General features: G+C 37.4%; 1 protein-coding gene across 1 annotated transcript in view; it reads right to left on the reverse strand.

Moving 5' to 3' along the window:
- Window positions 1–5663: 5663 nt before the first annotated feature.
- The window catches only part of TOX (thymocyte selection associated high mobility group box), a 380331-nt gene continuing 370572 nt past the window's right edge, over window positions 5664–15422 (reverse strand). The window contains exons 8-9 of the mRNA XM_043988665.1: window positions 7852–8003; window positions 5664–7156 (exon numbers count right to left, since the gene is read on the reverse strand). Of these exons, the coding sequence (XP_043844600.1) occupies window positions 7120–7156; window positions 7852–8003 (189 nt within the window). The 3' untranslated portion in view covers window positions 5664–7119. The remainder of the gene's footprint in view (window positions 7157–7851; window positions 8004–15422) is intronic.

Genomic DNA, 15422 nt, shown 5'->3' on the forward strand with positions numbered 1-15422 from the left:
AACAATTGCTTTCTATGGATCACTCATTAAGCTTGTTGGCCTCATGGCACAGGATCTGCTAGCACTGTATGGATGAACAGACAGTAACTGTTGTTTTGTTAAGATAGTTTGCATCTATTCTGACATTTTATTTCAGCTTGATGATACTTAAAAAGGTGGAGATTAATCCCAGAAAAAAGTAGTCATACTGGAAAAGCTAATTTGACCTTAATGGTAACTCAGGATTCAGGTAGATGTTTAACTACATAGAAATGGTGTCCTTTCCATTGCCTTTATTACTATGCTTTGATTTGAAACAATCAGTCTTATTCTGAAGCAAAAATCTAATTACCCTTTCTTTTACGGACTTGAAACAACCACCCTAGAACGGAGGTTCCATTCTTCAGTCTGGCAGTGAACCTGCGTTCTACCCTCTTTCTCCACTGGGTCTTCACTCCAAGGCATCTCTGGATAAAAACTAGTCTACTTCATAAAAGATTAATGGCCCAGTCCTGCATTTTGGCCCAACTTTCAACTGTGTAGTCTTTATTCAACACTATGGCACACAAAACATGTATATGGCCTGAGGAAATGAAACATTCATTTTGGACTTTGGACGACTCTCACATCTTTGATCACCATTTCTAACTGTTTTCAAAACCTTCTGACAGCAACAGTTGCAAACTGTGGCTTCTTTGTCTCTGTGAGGTGACTAACAGAAATACCAGTCTCTATATGTGGGACATGTTCACCTAACCACCTTCTGGCTTCCGGGATCTGTTATCAGCTAAGCCATCAACCATAAGCTGACATTTCAGTTTTCAGAACCCATTCTCCTCTCACCCCCCACACGCCCCAAAGAAAAGTGACAGGAGGAGAAAAAGACTCATTTGGCAATACTTTGCCATTGCTGTTTGGCCCAGAGAAAGGCATTCAGAGTGGTATAAGATTGTTTAGTAACAGCTGGCAAGCACTAGGGTGTGAGCCCGATTTTCAGATATGACAGGCACTTACAGGAATGTTGCCAGATACAGCTGTTTAAAAGCCTTAATAAACAGCAAGTCAAATACTAATCTTTGCCAAAATTAATCTTTCCCTGACAGCCCATCAGTGCAATTATGCTCAGGCTTATTGTAAACACACAATTGTCAATGGTGATGCCCCACCTTTAAAATACTGTAGTTTTGCATGTAGCCTTTCTTGCGCATTGAAGGCTTCCCCCCACCCCCTTTTAGATTTGTTTAGTTCTTTCCATTTTATTTTCTAGTCACTTTTTTTTGCTGGCTTCTGATACCAGTGTGAATGAAATTTTACTTTAAAATGTCTATGCTAGCAAGCTGTTAATAAATTGTGAAAATAATGACAGTTGTAGGACTCCATGCTGGCTTACATTTGCTAGTAGTTTCTTTAATTAGGCAGTAGCTATGACAGATGTTGAAATCTAACAAGTCATTGTTCTCAGTTGTCTCCAAGTCAGTAGAATAAGAACTTAATCTTACCTACAATTTAATTTGGCTTGGAATATGAGATGATGAAATGCTCGGCTGTGTAAGAGATGAGATGGCACATTTTATAGCATCTGTCCATGGAGCCACTGACTCTGTGCCCTTGAGGAGGTGCCCATGTCTGTAAAAGCTTCTCAGGATTCAGTGGTACGCGGTAGTAACTCAATTCCTTTCTTTCAGTAATGTTCCTGACTGAGGAATATTAGTACATTTTGGTGCTGAGAATCGAAAGTTTGTGTGGTGTAGTGGATAGCAAGGTAGGTTTTGAACTTGGGAGAACTGGGTTCAAGTCACACCTCTGACATATGTTGGCTTTTCAGCTTTGAGCAAGACATTTAATTTCTTAGTGCCGTAGTCAATACTCTATGACTATGAGTGGGAGAAAAGGTGCCAGTCTCCACTGCTAGAAGGGGTTTCCTTTTCTGGGGGGTTCCCTATACCTGTGAAATCACAGGTCCAGTCCATTAGAATGTCTAAGCAAGATAGGGGCCAATCTTCTTGTGATCATCTCTAAAAACAAAGCAATTTTATTTTTCTTTCCTGGGATGAATTAGGTCTGTTCTTTACTGTGGATGCCTTTCTAGACTTTCCCAAAGATGTCCCTTTATCATAACAGGCTCTAATTAGTCTGTCCCTGACTCTTATAGCACTTTGTACTTCTCACACATGCACCTTTTCTCTTGAGTTTAATTAGTTATGATTAATTGTATACATATATTATTGCTTCCTGTTAGATTGTAAGTTCTCTAAAAGCAAGATTGGATTTGTTCATTTCTGGAGTCCTGTTGGTGCCTAGTACAGTGTGCTACACATTAACATCCTTTGTTCAATTGTATTTATAGCTTTTGACTTGATTCTTGCCATAGGACTTTCTTATCTGCCCCCTAAACTTTCTCTACAGCATCTAACATTTCCACTTGTTGAGGAACTTTTTCTTTTCTGTCTTCCTTCTAAAATCCTGATGCGAGAGAATCTTTTTGCTTTTGCCACCACTAGCAAAATTCCTGCCATGTTCAGTAATATAGCCTGAGGAAACAATGCATTAATTATTTTGAAATTTTCTCTCTGTACTCCTTTCCTCCAGATCAGACCACTTACTTTCTCTGAAGTCCCTTCAAGCACTAAATCCTACCATTCTATGATGATCCCCACAGTTCAGGCTTTAGGGCACGATGGCTTCATTTTTTCTTCAATCCACAATGACTGCTAGCTAAGTACATAACCCTTCTTTAGGGAGCACCTTTCAAAACTAATAGAATAAGGCCTCCAGATATTTAACAGATTCTCTTGTGGTGTCTCCATGGGAAAGTATGGATAAAGATAACATATGACACAAAAGCATGGTGGGAATACTATTTCTCAAGGCCTACCTCCCTCATTCCCAATGCCACAAGGATGAAATCTCGGATCCACCACAGAACCAAAGTGCTTTATTTGAAGAGTGTCTATAGCATTAAGAGGGCATTGTGTATGTCTCTCTGTAATTGGTTTGTTACTTTTCCTTGCAGAGCCTTGCAAATAGGTACTTAATAAATATTGAATAATAGAATGTTTATAGAAGCCTACCCAGCAACAGATATTTACTGAATTCCTACTTCAGCACAGGATATTGTGCTAGGCACGCAACAATATAAGGAGACAAATATGCCATATTAAGAAGGTCTTGTACTTAACAAGGGATGCTGGATGTGGTCATTCATAGATAGTGTACCTCAATGAAAATGATAAATGGATGGGGCTTGTGGGGAAGGAGTTCTGTCCCTGGCTCTGTCAATATCTATTTTTAAACCTTAGCACATAGCTTCATCCTGATGGGCTTCACTTTTCCCCCCATATTTAAAAGGAGTGCAAGAAGACTAGCTTAACAGAGAGGGTTTTTGTTGGTTGGTTGGTTGGTTGTTTTTTAGAAAAATAAGAAGGGGATGCAAAAGCCCAATATGACAAAGACCTGTACAGAGGCCATGGCTGTAAAACGATTTCCAAGCCTTGGCTGATGACCTACTTGTTTCCATTAATATTGGACAACCCCAAATTCTACCTCAACAAATGAACAGGGGTAATCCCTTGCAATTTCATTAGAACAGAGTTGGATCTGTATTGCAAAATAATGGATACCTTAAAAACATGAGAGTGATAATAGGGGGAGAGTCATTCAAAAGATGGTCAGTTTAAGGCAATGTGACTTCTGAGATTTGACTTAAGGTAAGCCATCTTGTAAATAAAAATAGTCATTAGCACATGCAGGTTCTTGTTGCCTCCTTGGGAATTTCTCCTAGGACTTCATAGAACACTCACTAATTTTAATTTGAGATATCTTCTTGGAGTCAAAATGATTTTCTCTGGTAGGCCATGAGCATGCTTCCAAAGGGTTCGACAACGATCCCAAAGGAGCTATGGGAACTGCAATCTGGCCACTGATGCTTAATAGATTCTTAAATCTGCATTCAGAAAAGCTTTACTTCTACTTCTTCCCAATGAACTGTAGATCTCTTTGGTCATAGTTTCCTTTTGACATTAGTCTACTCTCTTTCTCTTTAAGGTATCAAGATGAAAACAATCCCAGAGAACACCTTTTATCCTTAGTAATGTTAGCTACTTTGGTTACTTTGGAAATCATTATTATACTAACTGCTTTATTGCCTCTCACTCTGACAACATTTGGAGGAATGTCAGTATGTTCAGATTGCCTACTCTCTTCCCCATCCCCCATCTTTCCCCTTCCTTTTAATGGACTGTACTTTTTGTCTATGGTTTCCAAATGTACCAATAAAGTTCGGTGTCCATGATCATGACTGAATTTGCCACAGATATTTATTTCTTTAGGACAATAGCTGGGACTTTCACTTTCACCTCTGTTTTGTCATTTCCTCTACATGTTACCACTCTACATGTAGTGAGTCCTTTTATCTGAACCAATGGCTCTTTTTACTCTATCCAGACATAATTCTAGAATGGTGAGCTCCATGTCTAAATAAATAGAGAAGAATCCTCAGGAAATGGCTCATTTCCCTAGAGACGTCATCCTGATAAAGGCTCCTCTAAGTGTTTTAGGTATGAGGAGCTTGGGGTGGGTAGGGTGGCGTCAGGGTAGGCATATTTCTATTTCTGACTGATCAATTCTGCCAAGATATCCATTTGGAATTTCTCATCTGACTGGGGTTTTTCTTCAGAGACCAATGGATAATCAAATAGAATCCGGTCACACATGATAAGCATTTTTATTCATGATGTATTTTCTTTTATTTACAGTTATAGTTTTTTACTATATTTGGTATTGAATTTTCAACACTTTTCCTACCCTGGTTGTACACCTCTCTAGAAAGGACGGAAACAACATAGTACTTTCCTGTACAACCTGCCTGTCAAAGTCAAATCGGGTTTGTTCTCAGTCTAGTAATTACCTTCTCATTTTAGAATTAATGCGAGTGAAAATTTTACTGTATCATAATATAATAAATAAAAGACATTATGTAATTAGTAGTGCTGGTATATTTCTAAAATGCTAAACAGACAAACAAGTAAGCTGTGAACTCAATCACATGAGTTCTTATACAGTTTCAAGACAGGAAAATTAGAGCTCTCAGCTACAGTCATTTAATAATCACATTGGATCTGCATTATTTATTAGTTATTACATGCTCAAGTGATTCAAGGTTGTACAATGCCTAAAATCATTCCAAAGCAAGCATACCTTTTGTCTTTTTAATTCTGACTGGATTACACAATGCATATATTTGTATTTAGTTAAATTGCTAAGTTTATTTCACACACTGCATGAAAGAGACATCAGCCATTCCCTTGATTACGAACTAGACTAGCTTCCTGGATGCAATCCTCCATAAGGGTCTGGTTTGTTAGTGCTCTTTGATCTAAAAGCCATACATATACGTACAGCTAGATTCTCATAGCCCTCTGTTTTTCTGCAGGTCTCTTGTACCCACGGAATTCCTCTGACAAGCACAGGACTTCTGGAGGGAGAAGAGGCATGTAATGTCCACAAAGGACAACAAGAATCTTATTCTTTATGATCGACTTTTGCTTCTGAGTTTCTTTTTCTTTTTCCCTGCTGCCTTGGTCACTCACCCTTCATTTTTGGAGGCATTTTAGACAGCTGTGTTTCCCTTAACTCCCTTCTTTCCAAACCCTTCCCTCCACCCCCACCCCCATCCCAACCCTAATTCATTCATTCTCATAAGCTTTCTGAATGTCTATTAAATATAACTGGAGGAGGCATTTTGGTCAGTTCAGGCTGGTTTTCTCTATTTTGCTCTTCTTTTACTTTAAAGTTTTCTTTATTAACTAAAACTGGACTGAGAACCAAGAAGCAACCCTTTTTAGATGGAGGGCCCTTTTGTTTGTTTAGTCTTGTGGTTCGTGTGTCTTTTAGGGTAGTTCCCTGTTTCATTGGATTAAGAAGGGAAGTTCTTAAATAGGATCATTTTGCTTTTGCATCAACCAAAGAAATGCAGAAATAAGGATTGGTTACTTTCATTTGCTGCTAAATGAAAAGCAGGTTTGGCTTTATTCATGTCACTGTAAAAACTAAATAATAAAGTATTCACACCAGGTGTGAATATTTTTTTTGCCAGCAAAAGTTAAAACATCAAAGAAACCTCTTTAAAATGCTAACAAATTTACTTACAAACACCTATATTTATTATTTCATAAATAGGCGCAACAGGTTCCATAAAAAAAGATTAAATACAGACACAGTATGAAGAAACAATAATACAGAGCCATATGTAAAGGTTATAATTTAGCTGTTTCCAATCTGTTTCTGCATCTAATAAAATACCAGGTAAGCATTTGGCAGTTTTATACATAAAAGGACTTAAATGACATTTACTAACCATTACACAAAAAGTGATACAAAAAAAGCAATTTTTTTTTCCTGCAGTACAAAATAAATGTTTGCGCTTCCCCCAACATGTTTCTTTTTGTCTGATCATTGAGACAAAGCCAATTGGTTTTTAAATTAAAATCATTTGGGAATATTTTTTCTCAAATATTTTGAAAATATAGAACTATTAGTCAGTTGTGTGTTTTTTTTTAAAAATGAAGTAAAAATATGAATGTTTGCCAATTTAACCCCTATTGTGAAATCAATAAACTGGAATGAGCCAGTTTCCAATTACAATTTAGCTACAAAAACATTCACATTTTATACTCTAGGAGAGTGTAACATAGATGCTATTTACAAACTTGCTATGACTGCTACATCAAGCCATTTAAAAAGTCTTTAGTAGTTTCATATAAACACCCATTATGAAAACCAATGGAAAATTCAGGACTTTAATCCGAGACGTCTACAGTTGCTAAGGCAGTTACTATAGCGAAGCACTTCACAACAAAAAACCAACATAAAATCTGAATGGTCCAAGTTTCCCTCAGGGAAGAAGAAAAACAATGTCCGTAAAGGATTTAAGGGGTAGGGGTGGGAGGGGGAGAGAAACAATAAAGAAAGAAGCATGACTATTTTTTTTCCAGGGTGGGTGACCCACAAGCTCAAATAGTCCTAAGTGCTTAGCAACTTGTATTTTCTAATAAAATGCAGAACTGCCTTGACTGCACAAAGCAATACATGGTGAAAAGACTTCCCTGCATTCCTTCTTGGAAAGAAGAGGTGATCTGATTTTCAGGTAAGGTACAGCGCTTTGTCCCTCTGCATGCTCCTGCAAGGGGAGAAAACAAACACAAGATACAGAGGTGGTTATGTTGGCTAAATATCTTTGGATGGTCAACAGAGGGGAGAGATTATTTTAAGACCCCCCCTCCTCCTTTTAACTTCCCCTTGGAACAGTGCCTGGCAAATATTAAGTACTTAAGCAATGCCTGTTAATAGACTGATTCCACTGTAGTTCTAGAAAATGGCCTCACTGCTCACATGGAAAATGGGACTGAGCAGAAGTACTACTGCGAAGTTAACCAAAAGTCATGGTTTACTGGAAGAGCCAGAAGCCTGTTTCATAATTCCGGGAGCATCATTTTCTGGCTTACAAAATGCAAAGGGAATTTCCTGATGAACATTTTTTGAAAGTATCAGAAAAAGAGACGAAGGTGTGGGCTTTCATCTTCCTTCCACTGCCCATAAAAAACAAAGGCCTCTACTTATGTGCTAAGTGTAATTTATCTATCTATCTATCTATCTATCTATCTATCTATCTATCTATCTATCTACTTATTTTTGCAGGGCAATGAGGGTTAAGTGACTTGCCCAGGGTCACACAGCTAGTAAGTGTCAAGTGTCTGAGGTTGGATTTGAACTCAGGTCCTCCTGAATCCAGGGCCAGTGCTCTATCCACTGCACCACCTAGCCGCCCCCTACTAAGTGTAATTTAAAATAAGTTGGTATTCCCATGTTGCTTACCCATTACTGCAGTAATCGTTATTCCAGTCCACAGTCTGTGCTGGAGGATTTCTGCAGCCTGAACGTACATACTCCATTGCTTGGGTTACAACCTGTGCAGCCGTAGATGTGGGATTGATAATGGTCTGATAGTCAGGTTGAAGAGTAAACCCCTGAAAAAGAAATCAGGTCTTTAGAATGACATTTGCTTATTCCACTTATTACAAACAAATTGGAGTTAGACCTGGAGTCAAGAAGGTTTGAATTGTCTCAAACCACTGCTCACGTGTCACCTTGGGCAAGTCCCAACCTCTTAGCCTTATTTTCTCCTCTGTGAAATATGTATAATAACTATAGCAAAATGATCAGGTAATGCTATGCACATAAGATGATTTGCAAAGAGTAGACCATTGTTTAAATGTCAATCATTAGGACTTGGACAACTTAATACAAAGGAGGAAAATGGCATGTCCCATATACCTACCTCTTGGTTGTTGTTCAGTCATGTTCAATTCTTTGTGACTCCATTTGGGTTTTCTTGGCAAAGATATTGGAGTGTTTTTTTATTTACTTCTCCAGCTTATTTGACAGATGAGGAAACTGAGGTAAACAAGACTTGCCTGGGGTGACACAGCTAGTAAGTATCTGAGGCCAGATTTGAGCTCAGGAAGACTTGTCATCCTGACTGGAGGCCCAGCACTCCATCCACTGTGTCACCTTGATTTGGAAGCCTGTTAATTCACGAGTAGTTACACTCTAGAGCATAAAGTTGTGAAACTAAGGAAAATTTTAAGCTAGAGAGATGATAACTGAATCCAAACACAGGGGGAAATAGCTCCTATAACCCTCAGAGTTTACTTTTTCCTTCATTAAACCTAAGGATACCCCAGTAGTTAATTCCCAGAATATGCAACAGAATCTTTTTTGAAGGATGCAGGCAGCAGGTGGCTGAGTGTTTTATTAGACTACACCTATTCACACATTGTTCTCAAAACCTTCTTTCTTCATTCAATCACAAAGAGACCATCTGCTTCTTCCTTTATTTGTACTTCTTTCTCAACTAAACAAAAATTCAACCAAAGCTTTTGAGCAGTTGTTGGACTAATGTAGAGAGAAGGACTCATAACAACTTAAAACTGGAAAGCAGAGAAAGAGAAAAGTGTAAGGCAGAGCAAATATTTTTTAATTGAAAAGCCTATTAGCTGGGACATAATAATCAGATTTCAGGAAGATCCTTTCAGTATACTAGTATGGTGAAGGGTTCACTTTCAATCCTAGGAGTCATTAGAAATTCAAGGACAGAATCTCTGAAATATGTAGATGGATCAAGTAAACAGAAATCATGCTAAGAATTATTTCCAGCTTATCTGGTGAATTCAAGAATAATCTAACTAAGCTTTGTTGGAAATACCCCAAATAAAACTCTTAATTAATATATCTTGGCTGTCTTTTTCTACTACAGATCTCACCTATGTATCTCATCCTAGAAAAATAGAAACTTGAGGGGAAGGGAAGGGAAAGGGAATAAGCATTTATATAATACCTACTATGTGCCAGGCATTATTTAAATGCCAATCATTTGGACATGAACAATTTAGTACAAAGGAGGAAAATACCATATCTCATGCACCTAATTCTTTGTTGTTGTTCAGTCATTTAATGCATGTCCAACTCTTTGTGACCCCACTGGGGGTTTTCTTGGCAAAAATCCTGGAGTGGTTTGCAATTTCCTTCTTCAGCTCATTTTACAGATTAAGAAACTGAGGCAAACAGGGTTAAGTGACTTGCTCAGGGTCACACAGTTAGTGTCTGAGGCCAGATTAGAATTCAGGACCCAGTATACTAGCCACTGTGCCACATAGCTGCCAATATTTTGCACATATGTCAATACCTTAGAATAAATATGTCTCCCACCTATCACCTTCTTACCACTGTCCCAGCGTAACCACCCTAGTTCAGGCTCAACATCTCTTAAGAAATTCCACATACATTTATTAAGCATCTATTATGTGCAAGGAACTGTGTTAAAAGCTAGTGACACAGAAAGATAGAGCAGAGAGTTAAACTTAGAGAATTTACAATCTACTAGGGGGAAGAAGACATCACCTTTTAGGAGGCAGGGTTTTGAGAGACTAAATCACTAGCTAAATTCATATAGTTAATAAAGGTCAGAGATGAGACTTGAATCTGGGATTTCCTGATTCCAAGTTTATCTATCACATGATGCTTCTATAAAATGATATACAGACAAATATACTATAATACAAGGGAGATTGGAACAGGGATAAAGGAGATATTCTGGGGGGATTGGCCTCCAAAATGGACTTCCTATCACCAGGCTGTCTTGCTTTTTGATTAATCCCAAGGAGAAAGCATGATGAAAATGAGGGATAGATGGTTTAGTCAGAATGTAGAGTATATAAGATAAATCTAAAATGGTAGATTGGCATCAGAGTGTGGCTCCAATTGATCTTATACACTGCTGGCATGTAATCTTCCTAATGCAGTGCTCAGATGTCATTCCTATTCTTGTTCCTCTACTCCAAACCCTTGACTGACTCCTCACTGCTCACTAGTAAAGCATTGACTTCAGATCCCAGGAGTCAAGGTCTCAATAATCTGGCTCCTTTCTATCTTTCTGGACTTATTTCATCCTACTCCCTTTCACATGCTCCATATTCTTGCTACACTGACTGTTCTAAACTCCTCATTTTCATCATTCCCTCTCCTGTTTTCATGCTTTAGTTCATATGTTTTTCCTCCCTCATGCCTGGGATGATCTCTGCTCCTTCCCCTATCTCTTCCTTTTGAAGTGCCTATTCTGTAAGCCCTTACTTGAGCGACTGACAGCTCCTGACCTCCTTTTGTCACCCCCCTACGCCCCCCACCTTCCTTAAATTTCTCATAGTTATTATCCTAGGATCTGTATTTCAAACTTTTTACACTTCCTTTTATCATGTTTTTTTATATACATGTTGTCAACCTTCCCACAATAGATTGTAAACTCCTTGCAGGTAGGGTCTATGTCATATGTATTTTTATACCCCTAGAATACAATGCCTTGCTCAATGGTTATTTTTAAACATTGAGTTGAATTGAATTCCAATCAATCCTTTCCAAGCCAAATCTCTCTCTAGGCATCCACATGACTCTTTTATGCAAAGAATTTTAATCATCTTTCAAGAGTAGGCATGCATTTAATTATGGTCTTGCCCAGCACATGGTAAGTACTTAATAAATGTTGGTTGATTGATGGATTGATTATTCTTACTTTTATCATCAATTACTTTGTTGTACAACTTCTGCTATGGCTTTTCATAGTCTCTAGTGTAGTGCTAGACACATAGGAGAGACTAAGTTCCTAAAGGTGAAATGAGGTAATTTTATAGTGCCCATCAGTGCCCATCAAAGAACCATGAGTGTGAATCCTTCCTAAGAACTATTTGAACTTTGGTGGAAGAGATGTAGGAAATGGGTATGATGGATCAATGTGAATAGGGCACAGCTTTTATTTAAAGGAAACATATCACACCATAATAAAATATTTTAAAACATTATGATAAAAATATCTTGCTTTAGCACAATATATGGAACCAAGTATAAATTAAAAAACAAACAAACCACTACTGTTTTTTCTACAATAACAGAGAAAAGTCTGGAGAACAGACCATCAGGACAACATCATTTCCATTTAATCTACTTTAAGGCTAGATAAATTAGTGACTAGTTTTGCAAGGTCAAAAACAGAAACTGTACAAGTTGAAAACATTCAAGATCTTGGCACTGCAATGTCTAAATTTTAGAAGGTTACTAATGAGATTAAAAGTGAAGGCCAAGGAGAGAAGAGCAGAACCATGATGTAAATACTTATTATTCCAACTTCTTCCCAGTCAAAATGGAATATATTTCTGATGCTGCAAATGAAGAGATAGCTGCTAGGATTGAACTTATGGCTTATTTGAGGGGCATTATTTATCTAATTCTGTAACAAACTCTGATGATCAAAAAATGTATATTAAAAAAAAAAACAAGTGCTGAGAGGTCTAATTAAACAATGCTGAATGTTTTGCATTGTAATGCTCAAGAGAAAAATCGCCAACTGTTTTGCAACATGCCTAGAATTTTAAATTTCATTTTGTGGTGCCAGATTGAAATAAAAATAGGGAACTTGATAAAGATTAATTTGATGTCAGATGGGACATTTGCTCTTTAATTAGATTTCTGTAGCCCTAGCAGTTTCCTTGTGCCACTATTGCAAGTCCTAAAAAGCCTGCAGCACAACTAAGCAGTGATCCTCATCCCCACACTTTACGGGGAACTAATTTCATTTCCTGCCTGTCTGGAGAGGTATTTTCAACAGGCATCAATGTTTTTGTCTTCACAACTGATTTATTCATCAATCTCAATGTGATTTTTTTTAAAACCTTTAAATTACATCCAAATCCTAAAGCATCTGTTTATTACACAAGGAAATTGAAAATCTGTCTGTGTGATATCATACAAAGATTTTTCCTTAAGGTTATAAAGGAAGTTGACAGATATTAATGATTTTTTTCTCTTGACCTCATTCGACAATATAGTGGAGCAGGAAAAAGGGAAGAATTCTGGACAAATAAACTAGGTCCATCAGTTTGTTGTGTAAAATATATACTAGAAAAAATGAGACTATTATTCCTGGTGGACTATGCAATCATTCTGTAGTATACATTCATTTTCTAAAGGAAAAGAAAATAACCAAAGGAATACTGAAATATGAGACATTATTTTTAAAAACACTATAGATATTAACTTTTTTTGTTGTTTAAATATATGAACATGCCTAGTATCCTTAGGGAGAAAATGGTTCCATAAGAAGGATAGTTTGGATTCTAAAAATATTGTCATGACATTAGCAGATAAAGTGCTATGAAAAATATAAATTAAAGATTGACATATTGGAAAATGCTTGGATCCTTGGTCTCCTACATCTGGAAAGACCAGGATGGCATCTAATCTACCTTCCCCCTCCCCTATGTGTAGGCAAGATCATGCTCAAACTACCTCCTAAATGGATGTCTATTCCATTTAAAAAACAACTTCAATTTAATTCAAGTGGAATTTATCCAGCTTCCACTATGTGCAAAGCACTGAGAATAAAAAGACAATTATGATTCCTCAGAAAATAAAATTCTATACTTATTTCATTTATTCACTGATTTAAATATTTTCTGAGTACCAACTAATGATGAGGCTTTGTGTTAAGTGTGGAGACAGCGAATTCTTATCAATAGCCAATTTAAATTACTCATTCTGGAATTTAAGCATTTGGTCTTTATTAATGGGGATCACAAACTGGGAACTTCATCCTCTTCACTGGAGTATTTCATGTGACACGCTAAAGGAATAAAGATTGCTAGACTACCAGACTGTAAGCTCCTTGTGGTCAGGAACTGTTTCATTTCTGTCTTTATATCCCTATAATTTGCTGCAGTGCCTTGCACATAATAAATGTTTGCTAATTAACATTAATTCTTTGAGGTTAGAAGCTGAAAATGAGGGAAAACAGTATTTGACAGTGATAAAAGCTGAAATGGGAGCTAGATGCTGTAGTAGATAGAGCACTGGGTTTAACATCAAGAAGACATCTTTTTGAGTTCTCATCTGGCCTCAGACATGTACTAGCTGTGTGACTCTGGGCAAGTTACTTCACCTTGTTTGCCTTAGTTTCTTCATTTGTAAAATGAGCTGGAAAAAGAAATGGCAAACCACTTTAATATCTTTGCCAAGAAAACCCCAAATGGGGTCACAAAAAGTTGGACATGACTGAAATGACTGAGCAACAATAACAAAAAAAGCTGAAAGTTATAGGAATTGGGAGGGACAATAGACATAGGAGAGAGGAAGAGAAATAGAAGGAGGGAAATGTTGTTGGGGGGTGGGGGAGAGGATCCAATACTTGATGGTACATGTAAGCATAAGTAAGAGTAACCCCATGTCATTTAAAAGCGAATATAACAAATATGTTTTGTTTATACTCCCCCCTCCCCCCGCAGAGAACCAGATATTAAACGGTGCCCAGCACAATCATAAACATAATCCACAAATTAAATTGCATCTCACTTTGTCTCATTTTGTTTCCTGTATTCTTTGGAAAGTTACACGACTTGGCCAGGTTCACAAAGGCAGTAGGAATCAAGGTGGTACTTGGACCCTGTCTCTGACTAATTCTTTACCACACCATGATGTCCCACTTTATTTTTGCTTAACTATCTCAAATCTAGTGGTTTACCGGTGATAAACTTGGACCTAATACAGGTAAGTACAATCTAAAAGAATGTTGGCATGAATATTGTAAGATAAGTAATAAGAGAATCATGACCTCTTTAAGTTAGAAATGATTCTCATTTTCTATTTACTTGGGTGATGACTTTGGGCAAATCGCCTAACTTCTTGGGGTCTGAAGTTTCCTGAGCTATAAAAGGAGGGGTTTGGGCTAGGTGATATATAAAATCCCTTCTGATTTTAAAACTATAATCTCCTAATCATAGAAGCGGCCTAGTCTGTTTTCCTACCAAATTAAAATCTTTACAATAAGAAATGAGGTTTTTATCATACATGGTCTGGGATTCCTTAAATAAAAACACCACTCTCCCTCCATCTGAAGCATGTCTACTTTTTTTTTTTTGGACTAAATGGTAATTTATAATTTACTCTAATTTGGGGTCTATGAATCTTCCCTCTATGTTTTCATTTGCTAAGGCTTATTTAAACATAATCTAGAACAATAACCCAGAAGCTGGCATTGGCTATATTTAGACTCCAAGATAGGGTTATATAGCCAGACTGTACAGTGGCTGGGTTCAGGAAAACAGACTAACTGAGAAAGATTGGTTATTTCCCTATGCTGAATCGTAGCGAAGTTGGGCTTTGTGGGTCACCAATATGACCTTCAAGGGCCATGTTTCCTTTTCAGAGTAGTATAAACAAAGGAATGCACATATGTGCATGACAATTATCACTGCTTTCAAAATCACAGTCAAATGTAGTAAGCAAGTTTTTGCTGTCTCTACTTAGAAGCATATAAGGTTTCTTTCCTAGGATATCCTTATATTCGTCTCTTTCTAGGGTGTAATTTGGGATTGTTTAGAATGTTCTTGTCCTTTTAAACTGAGCTAAACTACGGTAAAAAGCAGCCACATCCCATGGAGCCATCACGTAAAGGGTCCATGTCTTGTATGTAATTACCTTGAATCTAAAAGGACACAATGCAGCTTCAGAAAATACTCAATTTGGCTAATACTCACAGAAGGTCATGATTACTCTCTAAGCTCTTCCATAACCCATCATGTATTGGGTCTCTTCAATACTGCCTCTCTCTCTCTCCCTTTTCTTTATCCCTTCTCTTGCTCCCCAACCGATTCTAGTGAGATTTCTTCTGGACTTCAAGCTTTTATTATCATCAAAAATTGAGCTTACCCTCATTCTCAGAGTCTCCTATCATCAAAGAATTAGCCAATCAGTAACCACTTAAATTCCTGCTCTGTATAAGAGTGGCACAGTAGATACAGAGTTAGGCTTGGAGTCAGGAAAACCTGGGCTCAAGTTCTACTTCT

Source organism: Dromiciops gliroides, chromosome 1 (assembly GCF_019393635.1).
Source record: "Dromiciops gliroides isolate mDroGli1 chromosome 1, mDroGli1.pri, whole genome shotgun sequence".
Classification (NCBI taxonomy): Eukaryota; Metazoa; Chordata; class Mammalia; order Microbiotheria; family Microbiotheriidae; genus Dromiciops; species Dromiciops gliroides.